The sequence below is a fragment of the Podarcis pityusensis genome (assembly GCF_964106645.2).
Source record: "Podarcis pityusensis genome assembly, chromosome: 10".
NCBI lineage: Eukaryota > Metazoa > Chordata > Lepidosauria > Squamata > Lacertidae > Podarcis > Podarcis pityusensis.
This window is the reverse complement of record NC_138035.1, coordinates 19,209,289-19,223,287: the sequence shown is the minus strand read 5'-3', so window position 1 is coordinate 19,223,287 and position 13,999 is coordinate 19,209,289. Positions and strand designations below refer to the sequence as shown.

Sequence of the window (13,999 nt, the reverse complement as noted above, 5' to 3'; positions counted from 1 at the left end):
CTGACATCCTTAAAGGGAGGCAGGGGTTAGGTGGGCAAATGTTTTTGCAGTTAAAAAAAAAACTTCTCCACCTGGTCTTCTGGAAGCAATGTCTACTCTCCACAGGCAACTAAGCTGATTAGTTATGCCCCAGCCTCCACTGGCACAAAGCAGCAATCAGATGGAATATATTCTGGAGAAACAGATTGGTATTCTGTTCTTAGAAGCCATGTCTTAGAAAGCAGGCTAAATCCCTAGCTCTGGAAAGATCAAACTTCACCTGATGATGCAGCAACAAGGCTAGTAACTATTGTGAACTTATTTGCAAAGTTGTTTAGAAGTTGCACAGGACTGAATCGGACCGTGAGCTCAACCGCATCAGAATCAAGGCTTTGTAACTCTAGCTGCTGCTCTAGGGCTGCTGGGGTGGAAAAGCTTAAAATGTACTTATTCATGAAATATGTTAAAGCTCATCAGCCTCTGATGACTTCATAGGTATCAAGCCATTTCTGAACCTTCAAACTTTTCCCATTATATGACTCAGACTCTTTAGTGCTTCTTGGCAACTTGCTTTGGTTTGTCTGCAATATTTAGGTACTCTACATATAAATGTATTCAACCCAACTCCTGACACACAAATGACACATGACTATCAACGTTTTATGAAGCACACACAGGAAGGGGCTTCTGGGAAATCTCTTGGCCTTCAAAGCTCCTTACTTACATCAGTGTCATTGGGCTGGCAGATGGTAAATGGAACCATTGACACGCAGATCATTGCAGAACATGGAAGGGAAGTGGAAAGAGGAGACAAAATGTCCATTAGTATCTCCTTATTGAACCATTATTGACTGGCAGTGAACCAAGAGAAGGCTTCTTACACATGAATGGGTGCTGGAAACAGAGCCAGAAATGTGAGCAAGTATCTTTTCAGCACCCTCAATCATCACTTTCTCATTCCCAGCTAAACTTTGTATAGTGTATAATAATGTATAACTGCACACATGTAAGGAGGCTGATAATGCCAAGTTCTTAAACTGAACTACTTATTTATGACACTTGCCCCTCTGGGAATGAAGTTTTAGCCTCCATTTATTCTCAACTAGATAGTCATATTTTGGGCCGGGGGTGGGGTGGAGTTAGTTCTCAATGTGCACCTTTCCCTCAAATGTCTGTGATTATGGGATGAATGTGCTTGTTGTTGTGGTTAATTTAATTTTTCCTGCATTCACCTTAAGGTCCCAGGGTGGGTTACAACCCACCCTGGGAAAATACAACATTAAAAACAGTTTAAAATGACTTACAATCACAAAAATGGGGTGGGTCCTAAAAATATACATCTCAGGTGTCAAATGCCAGTGTAAAAAAGGGAGTTCCACAACAGGGGCTGCCACAAAGAATGTCCTTTCCCAGGTTACCACCATTCCAAGCTTCTGGGGCAACGAAACTATCAAGAGGGCCCCCTCTTCCTATCTTAACACCCAATAGGATCTATAGGAAAGGAAGCAGTCTTCAGGTATTTGGGGATTTAAACACTGGTGTGGGCACGTTAAATTAAGCCCTGAAGTGAACTGGCAGCAAATGCAACCAGTGGTACAGAAAGTGCTTACAACCACAGTACTATGAGATTGTATCAACAACACCCTTTTAAATTCAGCCTTAAGAAAATAGTTTGAGGCAGAATGAATCGCCATTTAGATTGGGGTAGGCAACCTAAAGCCTGGGGGCTGGATGAAGTCCAATCGCCTTCTAAATCCAGCCCGCGGACGGTCTGGGAATCAGCATGCTTTTACATGAGTAGAATGTGTCCTTTTATTTAAAATGCATCTCTGGGTTATTTGTGGGGCCTGCCTGGTGTTTTTACATGAGTAGAATGTGTGCTTTTATTTAAAATGCATCTCTAGGTTATTTGTGGGGCATAGGAATTTGTTCATTTCCCCCTCCAAAATATAGTCCGGCCCCCCCATGGTGGACCGGCCCACGGCTGAAAAAGGTTGCTGACTCCTGATCTAGATTAAGCAGAGACAGCATGATGGAGTGCAGTGCAATCAGGATGGTAGAGGGGAGTCGGTAAACTTTCTGCCTAAAACCAAACAAGATTTTGAAGGGCTGAATCGGTACAAACATAATTCCACAATTAAATGTGTCAGCTGCAGTGGATTTAATGCCATGCCAGGCTTGTGATGTTCTGTTAACATGACGTTCTGAGAACAGACTGGCAGCTGATGCAGCATTGAAGTTGTCAAAGGATTAGCAAAACGTGTCATTTAAAAACTAATCTATTGCACAAATCTGTTTAATACACATTTTAGAAAGGATTTTGTGGAAATGTGGCAAGTAAAACATCACCATATATCACCTTCAGCTTTCTTACCTGCTGTGTAGCCATCCAAAACTTACGCTGAAGAAATTCTAGTTTAATTTGCACACCCACAGCTATGGAAAAACAAAACAAGGAGGTTGGGGGGAGAGAGAGAGAGAGAGAGAGAGAGAGATGTTAGGGAAAGAAACTAAATATTTCCATGCAGTCACCAGAAGAAATCGCACCATTTCCAAGTGTAAATGACAGGTAAATGCTGAGTCAGAACATAAAGTGAGAGTCAGGGGTTTAACAAGGTGATGCAAACGGAAGCATCAACTGCTGTGCTGAAGTACAGACACCTGCCTCCCACTAAACACTACCAAGATACAACAGGCTGCCAAAACACTTTCCCCTTTGGTTGCTGCAGATTATAAAAGCCATCTGATATAATCATGATTCAAAAGTGCAGTATAGGAAGACTCTTAGGCTGCAAACAGAAAATACAGTAATTCTTAAAGAGAGCTGAAAGTGGCAGGAGACAGGTATTGCTTCCCAAGTTCTCTACATGTGTTTTGTTTGTTCCAAAGAAGCCTTTACTCCAAAGGCTTTTGGAAAATGTATAAAAACTCTGCAAAATCTTTTTACCAGAGGCAAAAGTACACAGTAGGAGCAGTGCTTGCATTTTCAAATTACCTTCAGTTCTTGGAGAGGGGAATCTTTCTCATCTGTTGTCTGCCTAAAGTCATCTCGTGTGTTCATGGCAGAGGTAAGATCTGAAACTGAGATCTTGGTTCACAGATAAGTCCCCTGGCCTTCATGCCACACTAGCCTCTTTACCCTTGGAATCTGATGTTGGAATGCAGCTTTGAAAGCGTGAAAACCATAGAGGAAAGAGTTCTGTGCTATGCGTACATTGAACCTGGCAGCCAGCATCAGGGGCAGAGTACATCATTTTTGCTCTCGGAGCCATGGTGTCGGTGTCCTTCATGTCATGTTTCTACTGCTGGTACATCTTAGAGCATTCTTATAATAAAACGAATCTGACTGTTGTGGAATAAGGAAGGGAATTATTTCCTACAGCTGCCTTCTCCCTGAATTCCTGAACATGCACAACCAGACAAGACACAAGATTCATCTGGGTCCAAGTTGTAAAGATGTAATGGAAATAGAAAAGAAGAGACTGAATTTTTCTCTGGCATTATTGGCTAAATATTCATTGAGTTACACTGAAGAGGCAGCAGTGAGGATCTTTACAGAATAATAAAAGGCAGGTTTCAGCCTGAGTGCTAAGCAGGAGCCAGCAAAGAAACACCACAAGCCTGGCCCCATGGGAAAGAATTGAGGAGCCTGGCTGGAGGTGAGTATAACCATGAGACATACTCTCCTGTCACTTTTACAGTGCAAATCTATACATTTTTACAGCCACTTTTACAGTGCAAATCTATACATCCTGTGTTTCCTCAAAACACAGGAAGATGGAGAACTCCTTTGTACCTAATTCATCAAATTGTCCACTTAACTCAGAATTGTCTACTCTGACTAGTAGTGAATCTCCATATTCTCATGGATCAAGATTGTACCTGATCCTTATTTTTTAATTGAAGTTTTTGTGTGGCAATTCTTGTAATAATACAAATAAAAGGACATTAAAATAAAAGAATAAAATAAAAGGGAGATTTAAAATACGGAAGGGGGTAGTAGGTTGAGGTGTTTTGACCATTTAAACTGGAAAGGCATCCATAGCAGTGACCAAAGGAGGAATGACCACTGAGAAGAGCACAGATAGAAGAAATACCATGGGGCATCTGCAGCAGCACAATGAGATGTCTTCATCTGCCCCAGCTGCAACAAAACACGTCTCTCCCATATTGATCTCTACAGCCACAGCAGGCGATGTAAGCCTCCAATAGTTTGACTTCATCCCCAAAAGTGCACTCCTATATTGTCTTCTGAAATAGACGGATGCCAACAACAATTCTACTACTATAGATCCATCCTCAGGGATCTATCATGCCCCCAATGGGCCTTATTTCCAGGTAAATATGCACAGGACTGCAGCCTATGTCACTCCTGTGCCATTTCTCTTTTTTGACCCAGTACTGGTGAGGTGGATTGCAAAAGGTAAGACAAAGGTGAAAAAGGTAAGACAAAAGACAACCCAGTCTAAAATGATCAGCAGTTGCTATGCTGGAGGGGTAGGATTTATTTATCTTTAATGGAGTAGGCTCACGTAACTCTTTCAGTAGTACAGTAAAGAAACTATCAAGTCTAAAAAAAGTAAAATAAAAATAAAACATTAACTTTAAAAATAGGCTTCAAGATGGCACAGGTATTTTGGTACAAGAAGGAGTATATTATTCACCAGCGAAATCGTAGAAACAATAGGTGCATGCAACACAGCAACAATATTCAAAACAGCAGTGCTTATTGCTGTGGAGTTGCTTGTAAAAGGAATAATTACCTACATTTCTCCAGGACCTGGTTCTAAACATTTTGAGGGCTGGGATACTGCAATCACCACTACCCTCCTCCTCCAATTTTACTAGTTCCTGAGCATGAAAAACCCATATTATTTGGTAAGGACCTGCAACTAATATCCCTCTGTGCTATTTGATGGGAAAACATCATAGGCTGTAAATGAGGCTGTTTGCAGATTTGGTTTAAAAGACATTCTGCCTTTGTACACAGGGTAAATTCCCTGTTATCCCTTGAAACCATTCAAGTGAGAACCATTTCCTTTATCACAACTAGATCATATCACTGGCCTGCAGCTTTCTTACAACTCTTTAGTGGATAATGCCAGAACAACAAACCTTGGAAGAACATGAAAGTACTAAGCATTTCATGTTTTCACCAGAAGAAATCTAAATCCAGAATACACAAGTAAATCCCACTGCATTTAGTAATTAGCAGGAGGGTCAATACAATACAGTTATGTCAAAAGTGAAGATTGCTAAGTAGTTAATATGCTTCATATCAACAAATGGAGAAGGTAGATAAATGGTGTGAGGGGGGGAGACAGGGAAGTTTGTGTGCGAGTGGAGTGGGAGTAGGAAGCAAGCCAAAGTTCAGGGCTAGCCATGTAGTACATTCTTGTACAGCAATTTGTACTCAAGCTACCGATACCAGATATGGCACTTGTCACTGTTCGGGCTGCATGCATTTATGCATAGGGTGCATGTGTAAGAGCATAGGAAAAACCATGCTGAATCACAGTGACAAACCAAATGTCAATGAGAAACCTGCAAGCCAAAGCTGAGTGCAACAGCATTCTCTCCACCTGTGATTCCCAGCAATTGGTAGTCAACGGCCTCTAACAGTAAACTTCCCTTGGATTAAAAAGCAACTTACCATGTGGAAAGGAAGGCAGGAAGAAAGGAAGGTGTTCAAGAACACAGCAAAAAGCCCCTTTCAGTACACCAAACTACCGTATTTTTCGCCCCATAGGACGCACTTTTTCCCCTCCAAAAATGAAGGGGAAATGTGTGTGCGTCCTATGGGGCGAATGCAGGCTTTCGCTGAAGCCTGGAGAGCAAGAGGCATCGGTGCGCACCGACGCCTCTCGCTCTCCAGGCTTCAGGAAGCTATCCGCAAGCCTTGCAAGCCCGGCGGGAGTTCCCGCGGGCTCACAAGGCTTGCGGGCAGCAGCCTGCAGCCCCGGCGAGTGTCCGCAAGCCTTGAGCACCCGACGGGAGGTCCCGCTGGGCGCGTGAGGCTTGGGGCGGCACCTTGCTGCCCGAAGCACGCGGAGCCCTCCTGAGGGCTCCCCGTGCTTCGGGTGAGTGTCCGCAAGCCTTGCACGCCTGGCAGGAGGTCCCGCCTGGCGCGCGAGGCTTGGGGCGGCAGCCTGCAGCCCGAAGCACGTGGAGCCCTCCGGAGGGTGCCCCGTGCTTCGGGCAGGTGTGCGCAAGGCTTGGCGCGGCAGCCGCAGCGGGGGGGGGGAATAATTTTTTTTTATTCATTTCCCCCCCCCCCAAATGAGGTGCGTCCTATGGGCCGGTGCGCCCTATAGGACAAAAAATACGGTAGCTACATGGATCCTAACCTATATTATACTGTATTAGTTCTCTATCACTTGCAGCTTGTCCTTCAAAAACATACAGAAATGGAAGGGACGCATCTTCTTTCCTAGTCACAATTTTACGTAATTTAAAAGGGACACATTACGTAATTTAAAAGGGTATCTCTACCCAGGTAGAAATGTTTGTGAGAGAAGCCAGATATAGAAGGCCTCAGACCAGGGATATCCTGCTAGCAGCTTGTGGGCCAGATCAATCCCCAAAAACAGTTTGGAACTTGACAGCTCCATGTAACTTAAATGACGACACGGGGTAACCTTTGCCAAGGGTTGTAAGGAAAATGTTTTCAAAAGGTGTGAGTCTGAGAAATTGACATTTAAGTTCTCTGACTCACATTTTCTGAATTTATTTCAATAAATGCTTCAGTAAAACATCTGCCCATATGTACTTCTTGAACAGCAAGATTAACATATGAGAAACGTGGACAGGTAGGATATGGCCTTTTCCATTGTGGCATGACAACTGTAGAACGCCTGTTCAGGGGAGATGCCAACTGTCTCCATCACTGCCCAGAATCTGTCAGGCACCAAAGGATGTGCATTTCAGTTGGCCTTTGAGGGTATATTGATTTATTGTATATTGTTAGCCTAGCATCAATGCTTATGACCAAGAAGGAGGGTCACCACTCCTAGATCTTTCTTTGGTGGCAGAGTAAACCAATAATTTTGGAAAGGAAGATTTCATTACATGTCCCCTAATCTGAGTAGGTTTCAGTTGGGACATTTTGGAACATAGTAGGCTAATGGGAGCCAGTTCTTGGAACCACCTTCACAAACAATGGTTTTGTAATCTTGGACCCTATTACTGCAACCCATTTTTTCATGCCATCAGGATTTTGTCCATTGTCTCACTGGTTTCAGACTACAGGAAGGAAGGAAGGAAGGAAGGAAGGAAGGAAGGAAGTTCTGTTGTGCAGTTCCATCTCTGAGAGAGAGACAGAGACAGAAAGATGGCTTCTTTGCACCATAATGGCTGAGAAAACTGATCCCAGTTACTGTAAGTTAACTGACAATTATAACACATACAAATCCCTCAAAATCTGAACCCATTATGCCTTTTCGAAGGACTGCAAAAATTACCGTAGTTACTTAGCCTGGCTTTTAATAGCTAGTGCTAAGCCTATTCACACTGCACATAGTTAAACTTCAAAATTTGCTGCCACAAGATATAGAAATGGCCTCCAGTATGAGGTATCCCTTGAAAAGGGATTAGACAAATTCCTGAAGACTAAGGCTATCAATTACTACTAGACATGATGACTATGCATGGCCTCCAGTATTAAAGGTATTAGAGGAGACTTCCGGGTTAGCTCCTCCAGCAATGGCGGATTTCCTCTGACCAGGAGGAATCCGCTTCGTGAGAATTAGGGTCTGGACCGCCGCGGCGAGGCAGAGACCCATTAAAAACCACAGGCGGGAGAAGCCTGTGGACGTGGGATTCGGCTGGCACCTTTTGCGCCTCCCCTACTCGCAGGAAAACCCGGTTTCAGGGATCCGGAGCGACGTGGGGTGAATGGCGCGGTGCTTTGAATCGACTGCTTTTTTCACGGAGTGAAGCCGCATTGCTGTTGCCGGAGAGCGCTGACTTTTTCCTGTGGACAATTGGATTTTAAACAACTACTCGTGAGTAAATCGGAAAATTGGATTTTTAAATACTTTAATTTGGCACTGAAGCGGGAGGTCATAAACAGGAAGTCTGCCTTCCGTTTTTGTAAACAGACTGAAGCAAAGACGTTACAAGTTAAAGCCTTTGAAAGCTTTTGGCAAAGGATTAAATTTCCACCTGTTTAAAATACAAAACCCCCCTTGGAAGCAGGAGAAGAGGGGGAAATCTTGGATCTAGTGAGCCTGCAGGAGAGAGTGAAAAATCAAATTACCACTGCTCTGAACCTGGGAACGGGCTGCCAGATGACGTTTGGAGAGAGTGCATTTGACAGAACGGATTTGACAGCTAGCTAAATAAGAGTAAGATACTGTTTCCATTGTCCTTCTCTGCGTTTAAAAAAGAGGAAAAGTAACTGAAATTTTATCTTTAATGTTTGAGCTGTGCTTGAAAGAACTGATACAAGTGGAGACTGTTTCCCTTTAGAGGGAGCTTTTGAAACTGTTACAGTAACTGGGGGATTTCCAGCTGCAGATAAGGATTCTGAGAACCAGAGAGCGACCTTGGACCATTTAAAAATGTTGACAGGAGAGGCCATTGTGACTGTTCTATGTAAGATAAGCTGCTCGCTGGGACAGCTTCACAAGAAGATGGATGACATGACTTTTAAAGTTGACAATTTGGAACAGAAAGTGACTAATTTGAGTCAAAAAGCGAACATCAACACAGAAATAATTCAGGACTTGGTACAGGAATCCATTTTGGCAGGACAAATGGTGGAGGAGAAGGAGGAGAAGGAGAATGCTGCTGTTGTTAAACATAAAGTTGAACATAAAGTAGTACAAGTGAGATCCGTGGCTTTACAGAAGCAAATTGAGGACTATAAGTTGAGGCCTTTAATGATTGAAGCTAGGAAAAGTCAGACTCTGAGGAATGGACCCCGGCTTGGACGAAAGAAGGAAGGTCGGAAAGATCCCTCTGTGCAGGGATTAACTGACTTTTGGGACATGGACTCGGGCCTGGAGGAGATTGAAGTTTTGGGGGCCTTTGGACTTGGAGGAATCTTGAAATATGCCCTGAAATACTTCATGGACTGTAGCTTTAACTATGGAAATTTGGCTGATCTGTTCAGAAGGAAGAAAAGGATTGACAGGTTGGAGTTTCCCCGAGATTTGCTCTTTAGCATTAAAGAAAATGAAGAAGACCTGCAGAAGGGACTTGGAAAAGAGTTAAGAGCCTCGGACATAAGATCACCAGGTTGATGGACTTTATGGAGTTGACGGAAAGGACTGGCAGAATCCGAAACCAGGGAGAGGAGATGGTGGAAGAAGATTGGAAAATTTAAAGTTTATATATAGACTTATGGTAAAACTAATGAATGATAGAAAACTGGTGGAATGATCTTTTATGGGCTTAGCAGAAATGTTATAAGGAGTTAAGTATATATAAGTATTTTAGTTTTAATGGAAAATAAGGTTAAAAAATACGTTATTTACAATATGATAGAAAATGGAGAAAGATGGAAAGGATTTGCTGAAACAATTAAAAGAAGTGGAATACAAAAAGGGAGGTGAGAGGAGGTCGAGGAAACAAGGGAATGAAAGATAGAGTACGGAAAAGAGAGGATGTATGTTTTTTTAAAAAAAAATTGTTTTGTTTCATTTAGGGTTAAGGTTAGGGAGTGGGGTTTGTTTAGTTTAGTTTAATGTGTTTAGTTTTGAGTTTAGGTTGTGTTTTGCATTGTTTATATATTGTATTGTATTGTATTGTTGTTGTTTTTTTCTTTTTTCTTTCCTTCTTTGCCTTTTTTCTGTTTTTTTTCTTCTTCTTTTTTCTCTTTTTGTAATCTATAAAAGTAATAAACATTATTTTAAAAAAATATTAAAGGTATTAGACCTCTGAAGCAGTGTTCTAGTTGCTGGGGATCATGGGGAGGAGAGTGCTGTTGTGCTATTGTCCTGCCTGTGGAACCACAGGCAGGACACAGTGGTTGTGCACTGTGAGAACAGAGTACTGGAAGAGATAGGCCTTTGGTCTGATCCAGCACAGCTTTTCTTATGTTCTTATGGCAGTGGTAATTTAAATTTCATTGGGTGTTTTGTATTGTATTGTTACCCATCTTGAACCTTGGAATGCAGCAGGATAAAAACTGAACTTAATGAAGGCTTGCTGCAGAATGTTTTTCTAATTTTACTAAGCGTGGCAGACCCGAGACAACTCTTTGAAAATAATTTTCACTTTGTCCATGCTGCAAACTCTATTCCTTTCTACCTGGTTCAATACACTCCTGTCTCCATTATTCTGCCATGGCAGTTGGTTTGCCTTTAAAAAAGGGCATCATTTCATAAAGGAGGACCTGAGAGTAACCAGAAAGAGACCTCTTTTGATATATTTTATCCTTTTAGTAAGTGAAAAATGTCTGCCCATCAAGTGCTTGTCCTATTGTTGCTGAATGTCTAAGAGCCATTATACTTAAAAAGTAACTTCAGAACTGTCTAAAAATAATTAAAAATGGAAGTAAAGCAAATACAATCTAAAAAAAAGGAGAGGTGGCATTGGAGGGAATGCAGTTAGAGCAGATAGGATGAAGGGTAATTCCTGCTGGACTAAGCTTTGGGGAGGGAAATTGAGGGCAGCAGAAAGATGTTTGACAGAAATGAAAATTTGCAGGAAACAAAAAAAGGACATAATATGAAAGATTTCATAGAGGTAGCTGAGCAGGTCCTCCTGGACTGATACCCAATCTACACATTATGCAGACTGAGGTGACTGACTAGGGATGGAGGAATTATAGCAGGGTGTTTGTACAGGAATCACAATTCTTCATATTGTGTCGCTCAGCTCTCAGTCTCATCCCTATCTAGGGATGCTGGGGATTGAACCCAGAGCCTTTTGCATCCAAACAGATGCTCTACCACTGAGCTATGACCCTTCCACCATAGGCTACTCTTTCTGCCAAGCTGTTGTAGCTGCTAGCTCTTTATCCAGAGTCAGGTTTCAGTCCATCTTGGAGACATAAACTGTATTTTCTCCTTTCTGCTTTCCAGGTTGCCAAGGAGCCTGGGTGCTGCCTTCCACTCTGGCCCCTTAACCCCCTATTCTGTGCCTATTCCAAATCCTACTGAAAAACTAGCAGGCAGGCAGCCAACTCCTTCACTTTTCACTGTGTTTTTTATTGTGCACAATTAGTCTCCTTTCTTCCCCATACCTCCTGCTGCTTCATAACAAGGGGAAGAAAGGAAGGAGGATGCTTAAATCCCTCCTGATTATCTGCTCCTGCTTCTCAAAAAGGGGTGAAGGGAGTTCAAGCAATACAAAAGCACCTGCTGTTTCCCAAGGAGAAGATGAGGGTAATTCTGAGCTTTCAAGCTCCTGACAGACTCTAAGACTGTAGATGTTTTGAGAGTAGATTCTGCTTGCTTGTCTGGGTCAGCTCCTTCTCACTGGGTGAGCCTGTGTGTCTGAATGTGCATGCATGCTCCCCTCTGTCTCTCTCTCTCTCTCTCTGTGTATGTGTGTGTGTGCGCGCACTGCTGCTGCCATCACAGATGTACCCCCAGCTGTCACTCCACCCTGCTCCGTCTCTTCCTCTCTCTTCCTCTCTTCTCTCTCCTCCCCACTTGGCGCTTTCTCGATTATTCAGCTGACTGCCGTCCCTATTGCACACAGCTATCTCCCCTTTACTCCACTGCTGCACTTCCGATGGTTCCAGAGTCTTGGCATCATGCAGGGCGAAGGGGGATGATGCCGAGCGGCGCTTTACGAGCGCTTGCCTGCCTGCCTGCACATCGCTTGCACAGAAACGTTGGGATACCCACAACAGGGTTTGGCAACTCTAAAGAGACTCCATCCCAGCCAGCAGAGAACTGTAAGTAGCGGATCTTGTCTCTGTGGTACCATCTGACCGCTGGGAAAATTGCTTCCACTTGTCTGCCCTTTGCCATTCTGTCCAGAGGGTATTCACTGATTTAGGGAGGGATTTACGAGGCTGATGGATCAATCTCCCTCACTTTCTGTGTGCATGAAAAGGCAATTCTGAGGGAGAACACAAATGACCAAAGCCACGGGCCAGTCGTTTGATTGACAGAGTGGCAGGTGATGATGAGTCCAGTGCGGATAGTTGTGGGTAATCAAAGTCAGATGCAGAGGGCTGAAAGAAATAGTGCCTGCCAGCCAGTGATAAGGCATAACGCTTCCTCAGTGGCAAAGATAGTTATAGCCTCAGAGAATAGGCACTGTGAGGGTCAGTAGTTTGGATCGCTGTTGCTTATGCCTACCCCATCCCCCTGAATACTGGATCTTCTTGCATCCCCATCAAGAACAATTTCATATGGAAACTTGCCCAGAAATAGAGGGGTGGAGGGAGGAGAGAAGTACCACTTTAACTAGTGACAGTTTTAAAGGCACAATTTCTAGACTGAGTTGCTTCTTTAAAAGAAAGAAAGAAAGCTGGGCAAAACGAAGATACGGACAAGGAAAACGAAGGAAGAAAAACCGAGTATGTTTGTGGACTAAGAGCTTGTCCATAGAAAGTTCAGATGCCAGCAAAGAAGATTTTAATGTGATAAGGCACTTTCTCTTGGATTTGTTTTTTTGTGCCCCTGTTCCACTGATGCACCGCATGAGAATCATGCTACAAAACATGAACCCAGAGATGCCGTGCTGCAAGAGGAGCCAAAAATAGTTGTCTCATCCTTTCCCCCCTCCCACTGCTGCCCTGGAGGCTGGTCCCGGAGATCAGTGAACCTTTGTGAAGGTGTCATGCTGGTGGAAGCAGGGGGAGGAAAAGGGCACAGGCTACCTTTTTGTAGTTTTTGATACATAGGAAGGATTTACTCAGAAGAAAGCAGGCGGCACTGAGAAGAAAAGCAGGGAGAAAAGGGGGGGAGGGGAGGGCTTTCTAATCATTTCCTCTTTGTGTGTCCGCCTGTGTGTGTGTGTGTGTGTGTGTGCAAACAAGATCAGAGAAATGTGTGTGCTGAATGAGACAGAGTGCACACATGCATCTCTTATTCACAGCAGCCTGCCACAATGCATCCATTTCATTGCCTGTCTTTATTTATTTTAAAATTAAAGTAGGAATTGTTTGGACCTCAGCTGATTTCTAGACCTACTTACCATGCAGCGTATGGAAATGTTGTTCTATGGTATTGCAGTTTGCCATAATAATAATAATAATAATAATAATAATAATAATAATAATGTTTTAGACCCTCACCCACTGAGAGCCTCATTTTATTTATTTATTTATTTATTTATTTATTTATCAATCAATCAATCAATCAATCAATCAGAACAACCCTGTTAGGTAGGCCAGTATTATGATAGCCATGTTATGTGAGGTGGAAGATAAGGTTAAGAGACATTGGCCTCTTTTAATGGGCTCATATTTCAGATCGAAACGGGGGTTTCCAAGCTTACATAGTACCCTCTTCACCACCAGTGAAAGGCTGGAAAGTCAATAGTGGGTGGAGCCAGAGCCAATTAATACTAGTTTTGTCTCCATCTTTCTCTCTGCTGAGTTTATCGAGGGCAACACTGAGGAGGAGGCAGCCAATAGGAAATGCTACCCACTGGATTGGTTTTAAGTAAACAGGCAAGTGGTTAAGGGCAGACTAAGGTTGGTGGGGCACTACCCTTTTTGCCACAAGGGACAAGCCCCTCCACTGTTTACCATGCCACCTTTCAAAAATCTGGATCTGAACTTTCCCCATACTTTGAGAGAGTTCTGGTAATGGGTTCTGCCCCGTTTTAGTCATAAATCTAGTCGCAAACAGGGTCAGTACATCTCACCCTCCAATAATTCTCTGCAACTTGTGAATTTCAGAAAAAAAAACTTAGGAGTTGGTTCAAAGCTGGGGAAGCAGGGACAGGTGCTGTCCAAGGTGCTGTTATACAATAGAAAGGGGGATACTTTGCGCACTTTAGAACACATGGGCAGATTTGTCACAAAGGTCAGAAAACTAGGGGCTCCTCCTCTTTTGTCAGCTGAGGTCATTCCAGAAGCAGAGACCACTTTGCTCTGGAGCTTTGCTGC

The 13,999-nt window shown here is 43.2% G+C and overlaps 2 protein-coding genes across 2 annotated transcripts in view; one reads left to right on the top strand and one right to left on the bottom strand.

Annotated features, from left to right (window-relative positions):
* CACNA2D4 (calcium voltage-gated channel auxiliary subunit alpha2delta 4) overlaps window positions 1–13,999 on the bottom strand; it is a 166,531-nt gene that overhangs the window by 37,044 nt on the left and 115,488 nt on the right. The window contains exons 26-27 of the mRNA XM_080971592.1: window positions 2,354–2,415; window positions 704–718 (exon numbers count right to left, since the gene is read on the bottom strand). Of these exons, the coding sequence (XP_080827718.1) occupies window positions 704–718; window positions 2,354–2,415 (77 nt within the window). The remainder of the gene's footprint in view (window positions 1–703; window positions 719–2,353; window positions 2,416–13,999) is intronic.
* Window positions 11,542–13,999, top strand: part of LRTM2 (leucine rich repeats and transmembrane domains 2) — a 28,727-nt gene continuing 26,269 nt past the window's right edge. Inside the window, exon 1 of the mRNA XM_080971650.1 lies at window positions 11,542–11,830. The gene's annotated coding sequence lies outside the window, so the exon portion shown is untranslated. The remainder of the gene's footprint in view (window positions 11,831–13,999) is intronic.